The sequence below is a fragment of the Passer montanus genome, unplaced genomic scaffold (assembly GCF_014805655.1).
Source record: "Passer montanus isolate IOZ18808 unplaced genomic scaffold, ASM1480565v1 scaffold42, whole genome shotgun sequence".
Lineage (NCBI taxonomy): Eukaryota > Metazoa > Chordata > Aves > Passeriformes > Passeridae > Passer > Passer montanus.
In genome coordinates, this window is record NW_024369041.1 from 5,737,998 (window position 1) to 5,754,315 (window position 16,318).

Genomic DNA, 16,318 nt, shown 5'->3' on the forward strand with positions numbered 1-16,318 from the left:
AGTCACTCAGGTTCATTTGTCAAGGATACTAGTGGTATCCTGGTGCCTAGTGCTGTGGTGCCTAGTGCATTGGTTGTACTAGAACGTGATTTGTGTTTTATAGAATCTCTGCCCAGTCCTCAGCAGGACTCCTGGCACATCTCATGTGCTCTTCTGCAGGGCTTTTTTTATTGTTCTAGCAGCCCAGGAGAAATTCCACTTCCACTGTTGTTCTTGATTGGGTAAATAGGTGTTGATTAAAGAAAGAACAGCCTGGATAAATAATTTTGGTGACAAATACAGTCTTGCATGGCATCTTAAAAATTGTGTTGCATTATGCTTAAGTTGATGGGGCAAGGTTGGATTTAATTTTGTTTTCATTCAGGTGTTGACTCAGGTTCATGGAAGGGTCACCAGTCTAAATGTCACATGGCCTGTCAGCAGTGACTTCAGCTGTTGTGTACATTTGTCTTCGTTTATTCAAGCCTAAAATATCTAAATCCTCTCAGAGACTGAAGTGAAGAATGTTATCACATGACTGAGTTTCTTTTCAAACTGAAACACAGAAAAGCATTTAAGATAAATGGGTCTCAGGTTCTGACAGAGGAAGTGGTTTTAAACTGTAATGCACATCCATGAAACAGGCAGCAGTGTATCATTAGGTTTTGAGTAGTTATTTAAATCCACTTCAAAAAAGATTGTTTTAAAAGTGAAGATTAAATCTGAGCCACATCCTCTGTGGGAAGGTGTGTGTGTATATATATCCTCCCTTCGAAAGAGAGTACCATGAATTTAGGGCTCAAACTAGTTTCTAACAATTGTGGTGGGTTTGTTTTATTCTTTGCTGGTTTGGTTTTTTAGGTTTTTGTTTGTTTGTTTTTAAATGGTTTTGTGGTGCAGGTTTTTTGTCCTAGGAAGTTAAAGGACACGTGGAAGTTCAGTTTGTATAAATAACCAGTGGTGGTTTGCAGTGACCCATTTTGGAAATACATTGCATGTGGCATCTGATAGCTTAGGGAAGACAAATGCATGGGAACTATTTCTGTAGTATTTATTTTGAAAGAAGTAATCAGCTTAGACAACCAAATTTGAACTAATGCTCAAGAAAAATGAGTGAGTCTCTTAACTGTTATAAAACAAAGTACTGTTGAATGTCTTGCTTTGACAACTCTGAACAAACTGTACAGTGTATAGTATTTTATGTGTAAAGGTGAAATCAAAGCTCTTAGTGAAGCTGGTATTTTAATTTCCAGGTTCGCTGGATGATGTACTGGATTGTGTTTGCTCTTTATACAGTGACTGAAACAATAACTGACCTAACAGTCTCTTGGTAAGACCCTGCTTTTTATGAACTCCAGAGGAAATGATGTTTGTTCTGATGCTTTTTGATTTGTCCTGATTTATTTTGTGTAAAGAAGTTGTGCTTGTTGAATAACCCTTATTACAGGAAAAGGTCTTGGTAAATAGATGAACAGCATCTGTTTCAAGTTTGCTGTACACTGTCACTTGAATTAGGAACTATAACATTTCTAGCTTCACTGTAGAAACTGAATGGGGGAATGGAATCTTAAAAGGATGGCCTAGAATTTCTCTGTGAAGGAATGTAGAATGAAAAGCAAGTATATTAACTGTTGTCATTTCTTAAATGACAGTAGTCCATAAATCCATAACTCATTTAATTTTTGTCTAGTGTAGCTTCTTGTTTATGAAGAATCCTATATGCTAATATAATTGTGGTTTTTTAAACGATCTCTTCATAATGATTCATTACTGTGCATTTTCTTACTGCAGTTGTTGATTTTGTGCAACCTTTAACTTGTCTGTAGGTTTCCACTGTACTATGAGCTGAAGATAGCTTTTGTTATCTGGCTCCTTTCCCCATATACTAGAGGGGCAAGTTTAATCTACAGAAAATTCCTCCACCCACTGCTTTCTTCTAAAGAAAGGGTAAGAAATTGCTTCTCAGATTTTTAATGCCTAATATGGAAACACCATATGCTGAAATAAAAGCTGTTGCTAGATACACTACAAAAGCAGAGCAGCTTGTTACTGTCTTGCCTGGCAGCATGAATTTGGGCTAGCAGAGGCAAGTGCACATGGCTGTCCGTGTCTGTGCCCTGTTTAGCTTTGCTGAGCTGTCAAGGTCCTGCTTCCCATTGCCGTGAGAGCTTGGTGTTCCCTGCTCTACTTGATGCTCTCTGAGGAGCCAGTGGAGTGCAAGTGATGCAGTTTGACTTTGTGCTGCAAGCAGGTGTACAGTGCTCTCTGCACAGAAGCATGAACACAGCTTTACTGAAAGCTGTTAATGTTACCACTTTTTTCTAGCATAAACTAGTAATAGCACTTCTCAGGATGATTGACATCGATGACTTTTTTTGGTTTCCAAACTGACAAGACAAGAGGAGAGGCTTGTTACTGAGTTTTAAGGGTAGACCAGTCTGCAACAGTAAATACCCAAAGATAAAATAGCTAGAAGATGGTGAGCTTTAGTCGAAGTATGACAGGGACACAGCTCTGCTTTAGCTCTTTTTCAGCATCCTGTTTGGATGTGTGGAAAGAGCAATTAGCAAAGGTGTGAAGACAAGCACTGAGAAACCTCACTCTACAGAAAATAGCATTTCTAAAGGTCAGTTCATAAGGCTAGACTTGGCCTTTATTAGGCAAAGCAAGTTGCTGACAAGATTGCCAGTGATAGGAACAGTAAGGTCATCTTGACCTTCTGAAAGTTGTGCTAGATACAATTTGCAACTTTGTAAGGTGAGGAGATATTTTCCTGTTGGGAAGAACCTTGCAGACTTTTATCTTCAACTCCAGGCATTTACCAGAGCTGGAGATAAATGTCATGACTGTATTGTCCTTGGTACTTAACTGTTTCAAAGCTGTGGCTTTGGAAGTTCTTTGTAAGTCGGCTCTGCCTTTCCAGGGAGCTCCTGACTTCATGTTAGATGATGTTATTTCTTGAAAAGCTGTCTAACAAGTTAAGCTTACTCTCCATAAGGAACTTGTTGCAGTGTTTCTGAGCTGTGCAAAAGTGATCTACTTTACCTTCTTGTTTGACCACATATAATTTTTTTAAATGAGAGAATTGTAACGAACAAAACATCTGAATACGAAGATATATCCCATTAAATATTTTCTTAAATATTCTGTCTTCCTTTACTGATGGAAAAATAATACTGTGGAGTAATTTTGCTGTCTTATGAACAGCCTTCTGAAGTTTAAATGTTTTTCTTTTAGGAGATTGATGAGTACATAGTCCAAGCCAAAGAAAGAGGCTATGAGACCATGGTGAATTTTGGAAGGCAAGGGTTGAATTTGGCAGCAACTGCTGCAGTGACAGCAGCTGTAAAGGTAGGTTTCTGCTTGCATTCATTGGTTTTGAGTTTGATATAGAACAGTGTAATTGTACTGAGGGTTTACCATTCTTATATATAAAAAAAAAGATAAATACTGCAAGTGTGCTGAAAACCTGGGACACAAAGGCTTGCAGCCCTCTCCTGCTCATACTGTGTTTGTTGGTTTGTTTGTTTAAGATGGCTTGTAGTTATTTCTTGGATGATCAGATCAGTTTACTCTAATTCAAAAGGTACCATTCAGTTTTCTGTGCAGGCTTTTAATGAAGATGACCACTGTTTCTTTTCTGTCTCTGTTGTGCTTTCTTGTTGATAAACAAACTTTTTAAAGGATTTCTGGCTTTTCTGCTGTTTTTCTCCAATCAACCTGAGGTAATGCCACATACGAAAGGCATGAAAGACTTCTACCATGGTTAAAAATTCTCTTGACACAATTAACCTGTTTGCAACTTGTTGGGTGAATTATTAAATTAATATACTAAGCATAAGCCTGCCTATTGATGTTTAGCAAACACTTGCTTTGTCATGTGTTTTCCATTAAATTATGGAGTAATCTGTTGTTTTTCCCAGATTACCTTCCTGCAAAAACTTGTCACCCTCAGTATTTCAGAGAGCTCTGGGTGTAGGAACACAAAATACAAGCTTATATGTCAGATTGTAAGCAATTTGTGCACTGAAAGGAGTATACTTTAGACAATGTGTATCCTACCTAATAGTAATTTAAACCAACCAAAAAAAAGGCACAACAAAAAAAACAAAACCAAAAAAACCAAAACAACAAAAGAAAACCACCAAAAAAACCCAAAATCACACACAAAAAAAAAAAGTTCATGTCCAAGTGAAATCACAGGTTTGAGGCAATCAGGATTAATTTCTTCCTGGGAATAAATGGAACCATTGTGCTCATAGTAACAGGACTGAAAACCTGAACACTGTCAGTAGATAACAGAAAACAATGTAGAGATCCCTGGCTGTCAAAGTTGAGTATGTACAGCTGGCATTTAGCTGAAGTGTCTGGGCTTCTTTGTGAACTTCCTGCATTATAAATAAAAGACATTCCTAAAAACTGCATTTTCACATGCTACCTCAAAATCTTTGGAAAAGTAGTCATGCATATCTTGTTTGTTCATTTTCTCTCTTTTTAAAGATACGTGTGGGTGGTAGCATTACAACTTTTTGTTTTTAAATATGGTCATAATAAGCCTAAAATACTGAGAAAGTGATTAAATTTGATCACTGTAGGGGGTTTTGTTATTCAAATTCTTAATATTGCCTTGAGACATGAAATAATTTAGAATGCAGTAGAGTGTACCTGCAAAGGAATGAAAGTATCCAGAGTGAAAATAGGTTATTTAAATAAACCAAATAAACCCAACAAACACACACCCAAAATGCTCTACTGGGAGAAAAAAGTTTACTTGCTAAATGCTAAAATGCAAATTCTTTGTATTACAAATTTATTACAATAAGCACCTGTAAGGATTCTTATGCTTTTTGTGTGCTCCTTATGTTTGGCTGTGGTTGGATATTTCCTTGTTAATTTTTAGGGTATAACAGAAATATTGTAAAAGAAGTAATACCAGTATCTCCTCCCACTTTCTTCTGAAATAATGAATAACTTTTTCTGAAATGTCTGTGTTTAGATTTCATTGCTATTCAGCTGTGACTGGCAAGATGCCTGCTCCATTTGTTCAAACTTGTTAAACATGCTCATGAATATTTGTACAGAATTAGTTCAGTGCAGATCAGATGCTCGGGAAAAACAACCACCACAATACCATAGACCTAAAATAGGCATGATTTTTAAACAGTATGAAAGAGGAGACTCACTGAAAAAAATCTTTATTTTGGCACGTTAAGCCTCTTGGGTTTGTCATTCCAGAATGCTGAGCGTGCCTGCTCCGTGCAGGCAAATGGACACAATGCATGTGTTCTTGATTTTGTTCCCTGTTCTTCAAGAGTTGACTGCTGCCTCCAGCAGGTGAAAGATTATCCCTTCACCAGGAGCTGGTGGAGCATGCTAGAGGATTTCAGGACCAGAATTGTAGTAGTGGCATCAGTCTTGATGGGAAAGAGGGCACACTTTCATCACTATTTTTTTTACCCTTTTTTTAAATAGAGCACACATGCTTATTCTGACATAGCAGATCTCAAATTAGGACAGGGGGAGAGGCTAAACGTGTGCAGGGTTAAACCCATGTCAAAAGACACTAAAGTGTCCAAGAAAACTGCTTATGCTGACGTTAGGAGGGTGTTAAAAGTGGCTTGGAAACTTGCTGAAATGTTTTGAATATCAAATGTGGGAGAGAGTGAATTTCTGCAAGGCTTGTCAAAGGAACAGGGGATTACCATTAAAAGGCTTGTTGGCTCTGTTAGGGAGGTTGGAGCAGCCAGCCAGGTCAGTCTACTGAAATTTGACATAGATTTAAACCTGCTCCCCTATAGTTAAATTTAAATGTATTTGGCAGGAGTAGTGGCTTATAGCTTACATTCTCATACTGATATTTTTAGCTGGTAGTAGTTAGCCACTGTTCATATAAAATGTAGTGTTTGCAAAACCTGCTAAATAGAATCAGCAAAATAAATTAGTGAGACAAATTGTCTTAAATTAGCATGTCAGAAAACATATTTGTAAAATCCTGGTTTTGGGAGATTTAGAGATGAAAGATAGTCTGTGTTAATTTTTTCTTTATACTGAAGGAAATTATTAGTACAAGAATCAGAAGCAAGATGCCTCAATAGTTCAGTGGTTTATGGATTTGGGGAAGTTATATCCACAACACTTAAGTTCCAATGATATATCTCATACTAGGATGGATCTTCTTTTCAGGTCTTCTGAGATGATGGTTACCTCTGTTTCAATTTCTGCTAATCCATGAATTCAGATTTCTTGAGCTACTAGTGAAAACCGGTGTCTTTATCACTATGAGCACAGAGACTGCTGCTTAAGCTGTGAAATACTCTGTCCCTCTTTATGAGGTCACACAAATAGTGTTAATTTGTAAAGTGGTGTTGGTGGTGATAATATATTTTGAGGGCTGTGTTTTCTGAATGCCTTCTAGTCATCCTGAATCTTTTTGCTGATTGAGAATTATTCTCCTGGTCTTGCTCACCCTTCCCCTTGTGCCCACTCCAGGCATGGCAGAGGAAGGAGCTCTCTTGCAGCCAGCTGTGGCACACAGCCAGCATCACCCTGGGGAGCAGCACTGCTTTCATCCTCCTCCCTGCTGGGGCTGCCTGCCATGCTGCAGAGGTCATTCACGGGACAGCAGTCCCTGTCCGGGCTGAGAGGGAGCAGAAGTCATTCCCTGTCAGCTTGGATCGGATCAGGGAGAGAACAGCTGAGAATGAGGGTGCTGCATGCTGCCCAGTCCATTGGGAACTTGTCCAGGGAAGGCAGGCAGCTCCAGTCAGTGATCCTGGCCACTGAGGGGTGCAAGTCCCATTGAAGAGCAGGGACTCCCTGAGGCACACAATGTGGGGTTTGTTTACAGCAGCTTCCCTGGGTTAAGTGTACAGACCCTAAAAGCACATGCTCAATAACAGAGTAGAAAATGGCATTTCATATACAAGGGTCAGCTGATGAGACTCCTTACTAATAGCTTACTAGAGGCTGAGTAGTCTTGAAAGGAGACCCTTAAATTGGCTATATTTATTTTAAAGAATTTATTTTGAAACATATTATGACTTTATTTGGTGTTTCACATTGGTCACTGCTAATGAATGCAGACTCCAAAAAATGTTTAGTTTGTTTTAGGAAATGCTGTTGAATAATGAAGAAAAAAAAAATAATTCTTTAAGACTTATATTTTGTTTAAGACAACACACAGACTTCACAGTTCTTATCTCAGTGTTTGCCTACATGGAAATTTTAGTGCTGATGTGATATATTTTCTTTTTCCCTGGCATTGTAATTGTAAATGTGTGTGTGTCAGTCTTTTGGGCTGTAATTTAGTTCTCAGCCTCTGGGCTGAGTGCAGCCTGATGTATTCCTTCCTTACTGGCAGGGGCTGTTGATGTCATGGGCCACCAGTGGTAACTGCTGTGCCATCTTGTCCTGGCAGCACCTTGGGGTGTGTGTCTGGGAGAGGTGATGGCTGCTGCCACGTCCATGGCATGGAGTGGAAGCAGGAGATCCTCTTCAGCTCCACCTACAACTGAATTGCTCTGCTTTTAGGGCAAACATGTTGCTTTCAAGCTGTAACTCTTTGACCTTTCAAACAACATATTAAAGCTCTTAAAGCATTATTATTCTGAATGTGAATGTTACTCTCACATTTCCTGCTGTAAAGGGTATTTAATCTCACATTTCCTGCAGTAGGAAGGAATTTAATATTTTTCAGCCAGACTTTCATCCTGAGCTGATAGTAATCCAGATCTACACAGAATGCTTTGTTTCAGCAAAAAGCAATTAACTGCTGCTTTTGGGCATGGGGGTGGAAGAATCTTCTTAAGTCTTAAATGCAGTGTGAGCACAGTGCTATGCAGACTCCCACAGAACACCTTGAAATTTGTCCTTCAGTCTATGCAGTGGACTTAAAGTAGAAATCAATCTTGATTTGGCTAGACTGGGTGTTCCCAGGGGTGGGATAGGGACTGGGGGCCCTGAAGGGAATAACTGCATAGGATTAGTGTAGTGTGTGATGGGGACTGGGCAGCACAGCAGTGGTTGTGCAGCTCCCATTCCTACTGTGACTCTCAGGCATGTGTGCTGCATCTTTATTTGTGTATATATCCTTTCAAACTTCTCAATGTTTTCTGTGTGTAACTTGAGTAAAACTTTCCATCTTGGCAAGTAGTTTTGGAATGAAGGGCCCATTGTATAAATCCCTTACGTCCTCCCTGAATGAGGCAGTGCTCCACAGGAGCTCCAGCTCAAGCGTGCAGTTTGGTTAAGGGCACAATGTTATTTTATGGCACATACTTGACTTTTTTTCCTCCTTTGAAAAACAAAATTTTCTATCCAAAAGCTGCACTGGAAAATAGGGTTGAATGTTGCTAGCTTGGATTTAGTCCTCTATCTACAGTGGAATGAGAAATATAGGCTTGTAATGTGAATTCTTACCATTGTTAGTTTTTATAATCTTGCATTATTCTATGCAATTTCCAAATGTCTTTTTGTAGTATATCACATGATGAATAAACTTGCTGGGCAGCTGTTAAACAAGTGTGTCTTTCTATACTTCTGCTGCTGCCAAAACCAGCTTCTGACACTATTTTAAGTAGACTCTGTTCACTCTTGGTGAGTGGAACTGTGCTGAATTTGTATGGATTCTGCTGAGAACCAGCCAGGTCCATTTCACATACTCACCAGTGTTCAGTGACTGATACTGGAGTCCTGTTCAAGCTCTTTAAGCATTGGACACAGACTGATGAACAGTCTTGTATGTTATGGCAGAGTAATGTATTTACTGCAAGCTGTTACTTGTCAAAAGAAGCAGTTCTTTCTCCAGTGCTCTTCTCCATGTCCTAGCAGCTGATAAAGTTCTCAGGCATAGCTGGTTCCTGATGTAGTTTGCTTGAAATGCTTTTCAGTGCAAGAAGTGGAATAGTGGAAGGGCAGGATTTTTCCTGCCTTAGGAGAGACTTTAGGAGACCTGCCTCAAATGAGCCATTTTGGGGAATAAATTTGACTTGGGGATTTTTACAATCTTTAATGCAGATACTGTGCAGTGTTCATAGTGCATTTTAACTCAAAGGCAAGCTGTACTTCAGTTTTTGAGAACTGAGTCATCCTACAAGTATGTAGGAAGAGGTAGAATACGTTAAGGCTTCTACTTCTCCCACAAAAAACCTTTTCTTTGTTGTTTGGTGACAGTCTATGAGTGGTGGGGTAAGAATTATAATACATTTGTCGTGCTTCAGTAGCACACTGTCCACTGTCTTAATTTTATATGCTGTACTAATGACTAGTCATTAGAAAATTAATATTAGGTTTCAGCCACTTTTCTCCCTGCCCTTTGGTACCCACACAAACTTAAGGAGCTTAATTCAACTGTCTCTTCACTTTACATGGCTATTTTTAACACGGACTAATTCGGTGCTGGTCTACCAATTGCAAAAACAGTTGTTGTCGTGAGACTGGGAACAAATGGCTGTGGCTAGCAGTGCCAGAATTGCCTTCTGCTGGTGCTGTTGCAGAGGAAGGTGTATGGAATTGTACCCAGGTTTCTGCTCCTGCTAGCTAACATGCTGGTCAAATGAAGAATTTTACTTAAAAGCTTCATTTGTAAGAATGAAACAAAGTTTTTAACACTTGCTTGAAGTGGAATTCATGCATGGGCTTGTCAGCCTTTCTCTGAAATGGTTATTTTTTGCCTTGTGCCAGAGATGGAAGAATTGAATGTTATTTTAACATGACTTTGCGTATGTGTTCTCATGGTCTTATTCTTTTAGTTGCTTATGCAATAAATTAATCTTTAATGCTTTAATAATAACATCATCTGATGTAAGATGAAAGAGCTGCTGGATGACCTTTCTTTCCAACAGGGAAATTTCCATATGTTCCATATGGAAAAAAAGTGAAGACAATTGGAGCAGGAATACTTGTTCATATGTGATTAACTGTTCTCCTGTGCAGCATTAGATTTTGGGTTGGTATTGTGGCAGTAAATCTATATTAGTAAGAGGACCTGCTAGCCTGGAGTCCAGGCAGGACCTCTTTGGTTTGTGGTTTCAAGTTTCTGTCAACTGGAGCTGCTTTTATAGTGCTGCCAGTTTCTCAGTTATTTGAGTTAATGTTACAGAGTGTATTTTTAACACTTTTCTTCTTAATCTTATTCAAATTTTTGGAGGATAAAATATAAAGTAGCAGAAAACTAACTTCAACCATACTCTTTCAAGTGGAAGTGTTACTGTCGTGCTACCTTGAACTGCCATGTTTGAAGTGAACATTTCTGATGTGTGTTTCTTTTAAACACTTACCCTCAGTCTTTATTTGCTCAGATTAAAGGAGTAAAATGCAGCATTTGTAATTAAGCTGCCAGCTTGTGTAACTTTGTCATCTGGGAGTAGCGCACAGTTAAGCGTGGGTAAAGCAATACCTAAATCAAATGTAAAGCAACTGCATGTGTATGTTCAGTGGGTTTTGTTGTGCAACAAGGAAGCATGGGCTTAAACATCTTAACCCAAGCTGAGCAGCAAAGTTAAACCTCTGCCTGGTTTCCAAAGATACTGTTGTTGTATTTCAGAGCCAAGGTGCAATAACTGAGAAACTGAGAAGTTTCAGTATGCATGATTTGACTACTATACAAGGAGATGAGCCTGTTGGACAGAGACCTTATCAGACATTGCCAGAAGCTAAAAAGAAAACCAGAGCCTCTACAAGTGAATCTTCAAGTAAGTATCTTTTTTTCTTCCCTACCTAAAAGAACAATTCACCCAAAGCAAAAGTGGAAGAGCAGAAATACATTCACCCCATTTCTAAATTGATAGGGCCTCAAAGAATTCCAGTACACTCAAGTGAAGTAAATTATGACAGTTAAGAAATCCTTCCTGAATTACTTTCTTCTCACAGCCATTCTCAGTGTAATCATACTGTGTTCATCACTCCTGTCATTGCCAATTGGCAGCAAGAATTTATTATCAAAGTAAAACTTAATTGGAAGTCAAATGTTATGTGATTAAGTGGAGTTTGTGTAACAAATGTACAAGAAGTTAAATGTGAAAACATATGGAAGCTCGGTAAATAGAAGAGAAAATTAACAGAAATTAATTGACCAGGTTTGTAGTAATAGATCAAAATGTAAAATTGTACATGGTGATAGGAATAATAAAGGCATCAAGTTTTCATAATGGACTGGTGCCAGTCAGCACTTAGAAGATGGTGTGTGGTGACCAATATATGGTTTTGTTCAGAGACACTATTATTTCATTATTATATTACATGTTCTGTTATTGTCATCATCACTTTGCTCTTGAGCTTGTGATGCTTGAAGGAAGGTTTTGCTGGAAGTCTGGTAACTACACCTTTTTAAATGGCAAGGCTATGATGTAAAGGAGCTGATGTTTCCCACAAAAGAAGTAGATCTGGGCTATTTATCTTCACCTAAGCCTGTCATTCCTTCCTATCCCTCCATTTTGGGGAGGAGTAGTGTTTGTGTGGTCCAAGGAATTCCATGGATAGTGTGGTAGCCCATGATGTTTGTGAGGAATAGATGGCCAGCTGAAGGGACCTAGCTGAATTGCACATTGTTTCAGAGGGTATCCTGTGCAGGGCAGTGTGAGCTGGAGCTTCTGGCAGGAGAGAAAGCCAAGAATTCATGGAGAGCTGCACTGGAGATGATGTCACTGCAGCTGTTGTGCAGGGTCTGTTCCTCAGTGAGAGAGCATTACTTACCTATCTGAAAAGCTTGAAAATGCTCTAATTTTTTTTAATGCTTCAGTTTATACTGGATAAATAATCACTGATTGTCAGATTCAATCTCAAATGTCAGAAAGCTTTCTTACAGCTAGTTGAATTTAATTAATTGTTTCTGCTCCAGGTCTGATATCCAGCATACACCTCTCATGTTTTCTTTGAATTTCTGCAGCATTAGGAACTTAAAGATCAAAAGTACACATAGATTTAGGAACACTGTGTAGCAATATTCTGCTGTGCTTAGCAGGATCTTATTTTTTGTGGTCTGAGCTGGGAGTTCTGTGCAAATTGGTTGAAAAGGCCTAGTTGTAGGACATGGATCATAGGATGGTGCTGAGCTGGCAGGGAAAAAGGGAGTGCTGTGAAAAAGGTGGATGGGATGCTGATGCATCACGTGTTACAAACGAAGATAAGGAAGTGTTGGTGTCCCTAAAAACCCTGCTAGTCTGAAACAGAGAGACAGATGTGATAGAAATATTTTCTGTTGAAAAAGGTAAATTGAAACTACTGGAAGCAGAGATGTGTTGCCTCTAAAATGGCAGAAGAGAATGACAGAATGTCTGCCTCAACCAACAGTGCAATAGATTATGTGATTCTAATTTCTAGGAAAAAAAATGAGGAAAAAAAATAGCTAAGCCTAAATAAAATATTGGCTTAAGATGAAATGTACTCAGGTCATTAATAAAGTTTAGTTTGGAGTCTAAAAGGTGTTGCTGAGTGTTACAGCCTGTAGATTCTGGGATAAAAGGAGAGTTTTGTTGAGTAAGGAACCAGAGTGTATTTGAGAGCTTTGTGATAGGTCTGTGATGGGGATTCGGGGCTGTTGGACCCCAAGGAGCTTTTCAGGGTTTGTTTTTGAGCAGTTTGTGCCCTCTAGTGAGAGTCTTAGGTAATAATCTTGGTCCTGGTTTTGCAGTATGTTAACAACCCTTAAGGGTACTTGGGTGTGTTACCGATCTGAAAGGAGCTTTGGTAATAAAATTGCAGGAGGAGGAGAGTATGAAGGATCCTATCAATGAGAGTCATGAAATGGTTTGTATAGGAAGGGATCTGTAAAGGTTTATCTAAATGTAACCTTCCTCTCATGTGGATTGTGTTCAAAAATCTTGAGTACTTCTTAAGATGACCACTAAGGTTTTTGCAGTTTAGTGTAAAGCAGAAGATGTCAGCAGACTTGTGGTTTCAGTTTTGACAACTGGAGAATCACTGCATTTCATACCTGTGGAACCAAGGGGCTGCATTAGAAATACCAAACTCGTGGCAGAGTCAATGTTTCTGTTTTGAAATGAGCACATAATTTAAAAGGATAAATCACCTGTGGTAAAGATGAAAATCACAGCTTTCTTAGGAATCAAAAGTTAAAGCTACTTTTTTTTAATAATTTTTTTTAAAGGTTACAAAACTCCACTGGAAAAAAATCCTGGAGATGATAAAACAGATGAAGAGATGGAGGGGACATATTCAGAGGATGAAGTGTTTGCTCAGAGAGGCCTTCGAAGAACTCAGAGTATGAAATCTGTGAAAACCATTAAAGGCCGCAAAGAGGCAAGTATGATCCCTGTTAATTGAGTTTGTTTGTTCAGTGTATATTGGCATTTTTCATAGTGCAGAAATGGATTTTTATTTTTGATCTTGGAGAAGTTGTCAACAATAACTGCGTTCTGGAATGCTAAATGGGGAAGGAAGTGTGTGATAACAATATCTAGGTTCAGAGCTTTTGTAGTTTGGAGGGTTTAGAGGAAATACATGAATGAAATAAACTAAGCAAGGAGCAAGGGAGAGGAGATGAAACAGACTCTGTGCTTGCAATGCTAATTCTGACACCACCGAGCCCTCTTTCAGGAGCTCTCACCTTGGAAGGGTTGTGGATAGCAATATTATCATTTGCATGTTGTGTGCACTTAACCATCTCCTGTTTAATAGATAAAGAATATTCAGAATTTTTAAATTCCCATAGACACACGGCCTGACTCTTTGTGATCTACAAAGAGAAGATCCTAGTTAGTGTTCAATGCACTTTATTTGTGCATGCGTCACAAAATTTAAAGATACTTCAGGATAAATCTCTGTGGAGTCTTATAGAAGCTTCTGGGTCATTGCAGGAAGACAGATGATACTTATTCTTCTTGCCCAATTCTGTTGAAACTTTGTTATTTAGAGGCAGATTATTTTAGTGAAACTGGGGTGTCCAAAACACATTGAAAGACATTTACAAAATAAGATTAGTGGGCAGATGAATCATATTTCTACTTGGTGTGACTCAAATCTTTGTTATAATTTTCTTTTTCCCCTCAGATACGATATGGATCACTGAAATACAGAGTAAAGAAGAGACCTGCTGTATACTTTTAAGTGTACTGCACAATGCCTGCAAGAGAAACTGCTGTACTATAATAACTTGAATTCAAGTTTTAAAGATCTGTGTACAATTCCTAAAATGAGTCTGTATGAACAGATATGGTAGGACTTGTTTTTGTGAACCCAAGCGATCAGATAAAGTATTACTCTGTTTTTCTATAATTGTTTAGATTTAAATCTGGACAAGTTACAGCATGAATTTCAGCACTCCTTAAATAGGAGTTAAATGAGGAATAGGAAATACTCTTTTGCCAGAGGTATTGAACAGACTGAAATAATTACAACTCCAATTGAATTAGCAGAAGATTTAAGTATCTAGAGCTTGTGAGAATTGAACCATAGTGTCCCCAAGTTTACATTGAAAGATAGATATACTTGAAATATTTTTCTGAACTACAATTCCTGAACAGGCCTTTGTGTAATTTTTAAATGTACAGTTTAAAGGACAGTGGATGATGGTGGGAAAGAAAAAGGAAAGGTGAGGTAGGTTGGATACATCCTTAACATCATCATCTTGCATCATATTGCCAAGCTTTGCAAACTGGGGGTACATATAGCACTTTATGCAAAACTGTATAGTTTTGCACACTCTTAATGATTTACAACTGCACATGTCATTTTAGTGACTTGCTAGATAGGTTAGAGTTACATTTTGAATGCCAGCAATTCTTGTATTTTATGATCTTTTTAAAATTTATCCTGATTCCTTAAGTACACTTAGGATGCTGTAGATATTTGCTACTAACAATATTATCAGGTGCCTTTCTATGTGTTATAGGGCTGTGTGGGTTTTGTCTGTGTGTGTGGTTTTTTTGGGGGGGTTTTGAGGGTTTTTTTGTTTGTGGGGTTGTTTTGTTTGTGTCTGTCTTACTCCATCTAAAGAGATGTAACATGATTTAAGTCAGTTTTTGGTTAAAATTGTGGTAAGTAAAACTTGTAGCAATTCCAGTGATACGCCTCAGGGATCTGATCAGCCCATGAGCTGTGTGTTAAAGTCATGCTGCCATAAAGGTATGTATGATAGCTTAGTCAGGCCCTGGTTTAGTTTTGCTCTACATTGCTTTAAGAACAAATATATTTATATATATGTGTACTTCAGAACATGTATGAGTGTATATTTCATACCATATGTGGATTCTAAAATGGCCTGTGTAGTACTTTCTTTTATTGCTGAGGTTATTACTAAAATATTTGCATATAAATAGCTTCTTCTAAAAGTCTAGTTGATTTAGTCATTTTATAACCTAGAGTCCCATGGCATATCTGCACAGAGATTAATTTTGCAATGTCTTTCAATGCAGTGACTTGTTAAAATTACTTTTTTAGGTCACCTTTGGTACTATTTTCTGCAGTTCTGAGAATTAGGCTGATTTTAGTTTGCTGTGTGACTGTATTTCTACTGTGGATTCAGGGAGAAACCACCCACTTTTTTGCAGATAGTATTTTATTATGCATCTTTGGGACAGTCCTTGCTACTTCCCTCAAAGAGGAAATGGCATGGATTCCTTATCCTTGGATCTCTGACTTCCCCAACTATTGACAGTAATCTGTATGTCTACAGCATGATCTCTGACTTCAGTCCTTAGGCCTTTCCCCAGCTATTGACAGTAATCTGTATGTCTACAGCAGAGATTTTAAATATATTCCTGAGGCTTGGGCCTGCTGCAGTTCTTTTTCTGTTACAGCCATAGCAGTTCACTGCTGGTAGGCACTTGGTGGTCTGCAGCATAGACTGGCATTCAGAGTAATCCTCTGCACACTTCAGCCAGGGTTTGAATTCTGTGGGTGCACATGCAGCTGGTCTGTGTTGGTGTTGTTCCTCCCTGCCTGTGGGAAGTGTCTGCAAGCCCTGTGCACTTTGCACTTCAACAAAACAGCACTTCAGCATCTCTGAGGAACCTCGGTGCTTTAGTGAGAAGTCCCAGCAGGCCACGTGTGATTAAAAGGCTAAAACCTGTTTTACTTCACTCAGAAACACAGTTGGATACCAGAAGACAGGAAGGCTGCTCTCTCCCAGATGAGTACAGTGTAAAAATCCCATCTCCTAACCAAAACTGTACCTTGTTATCCAGCTTTTCTAAGGAGCTGTGGGCAAGGAGTGATCACAAAAGCAACCTTCCCCGGAGTGTGGGACTTCTGCTCCAGGAATGTCGGTGCTTCTCCTCTGTTTCCCTGAGGCTTGTCTGTGTGTTTTGACACTATATACTAATGTATAAGACACTAAGGAGCCCTAAGCTCTTGTATTTGCATCTCACCCCTCTCTGAATAG

General features: G+C 38.7%; 1 protein-coding gene across 3 annotated transcripts in view; it reads left to right on the forward strand.

The window, feature by feature from the left end:
* The window catches only part of REEP3 (receptor accessory protein 3), a 34,110-nt gene extending 18,839 nt beyond the window's left edge, over positions 1 to 15,271 (forward strand). For all 3 annotated transcript variants that reach the window (XM_039719635.1, XM_039719636.1, XM_039719637.1), the window contains 6 exons: positions 1,233 to 1,309; positions 1,806 to 1,926; positions 3,217 to 3,330; positions 10,523 to 10,670; positions 13,085 to 13,236; positions 13,987 to 15,271. In XM_039719635.1, the coding sequence (XP_039575569.1) occupies positions 1,233 to 1,309; positions 1,806 to 1,926; positions 3,217 to 3,330; positions 10,523 to 10,670; positions 13,085 to 13,236; positions 13,987 to 14,043 (669 nt within the window). In that variant the 3' untranslated portion in view covers positions 14,044 to 15,271. The remainder of the gene's footprint in view (positions 1 to 1,232; positions 1,310 to 1,805; positions 1,927 to 3,216; positions 3,331 to 10,522; positions 10,671 to 13,084; positions 13,237 to 13,986) is intronic.
* The last annotated feature ends 1,047 nt before the right edge of the window (positions 15,272 to 16,318 follow it).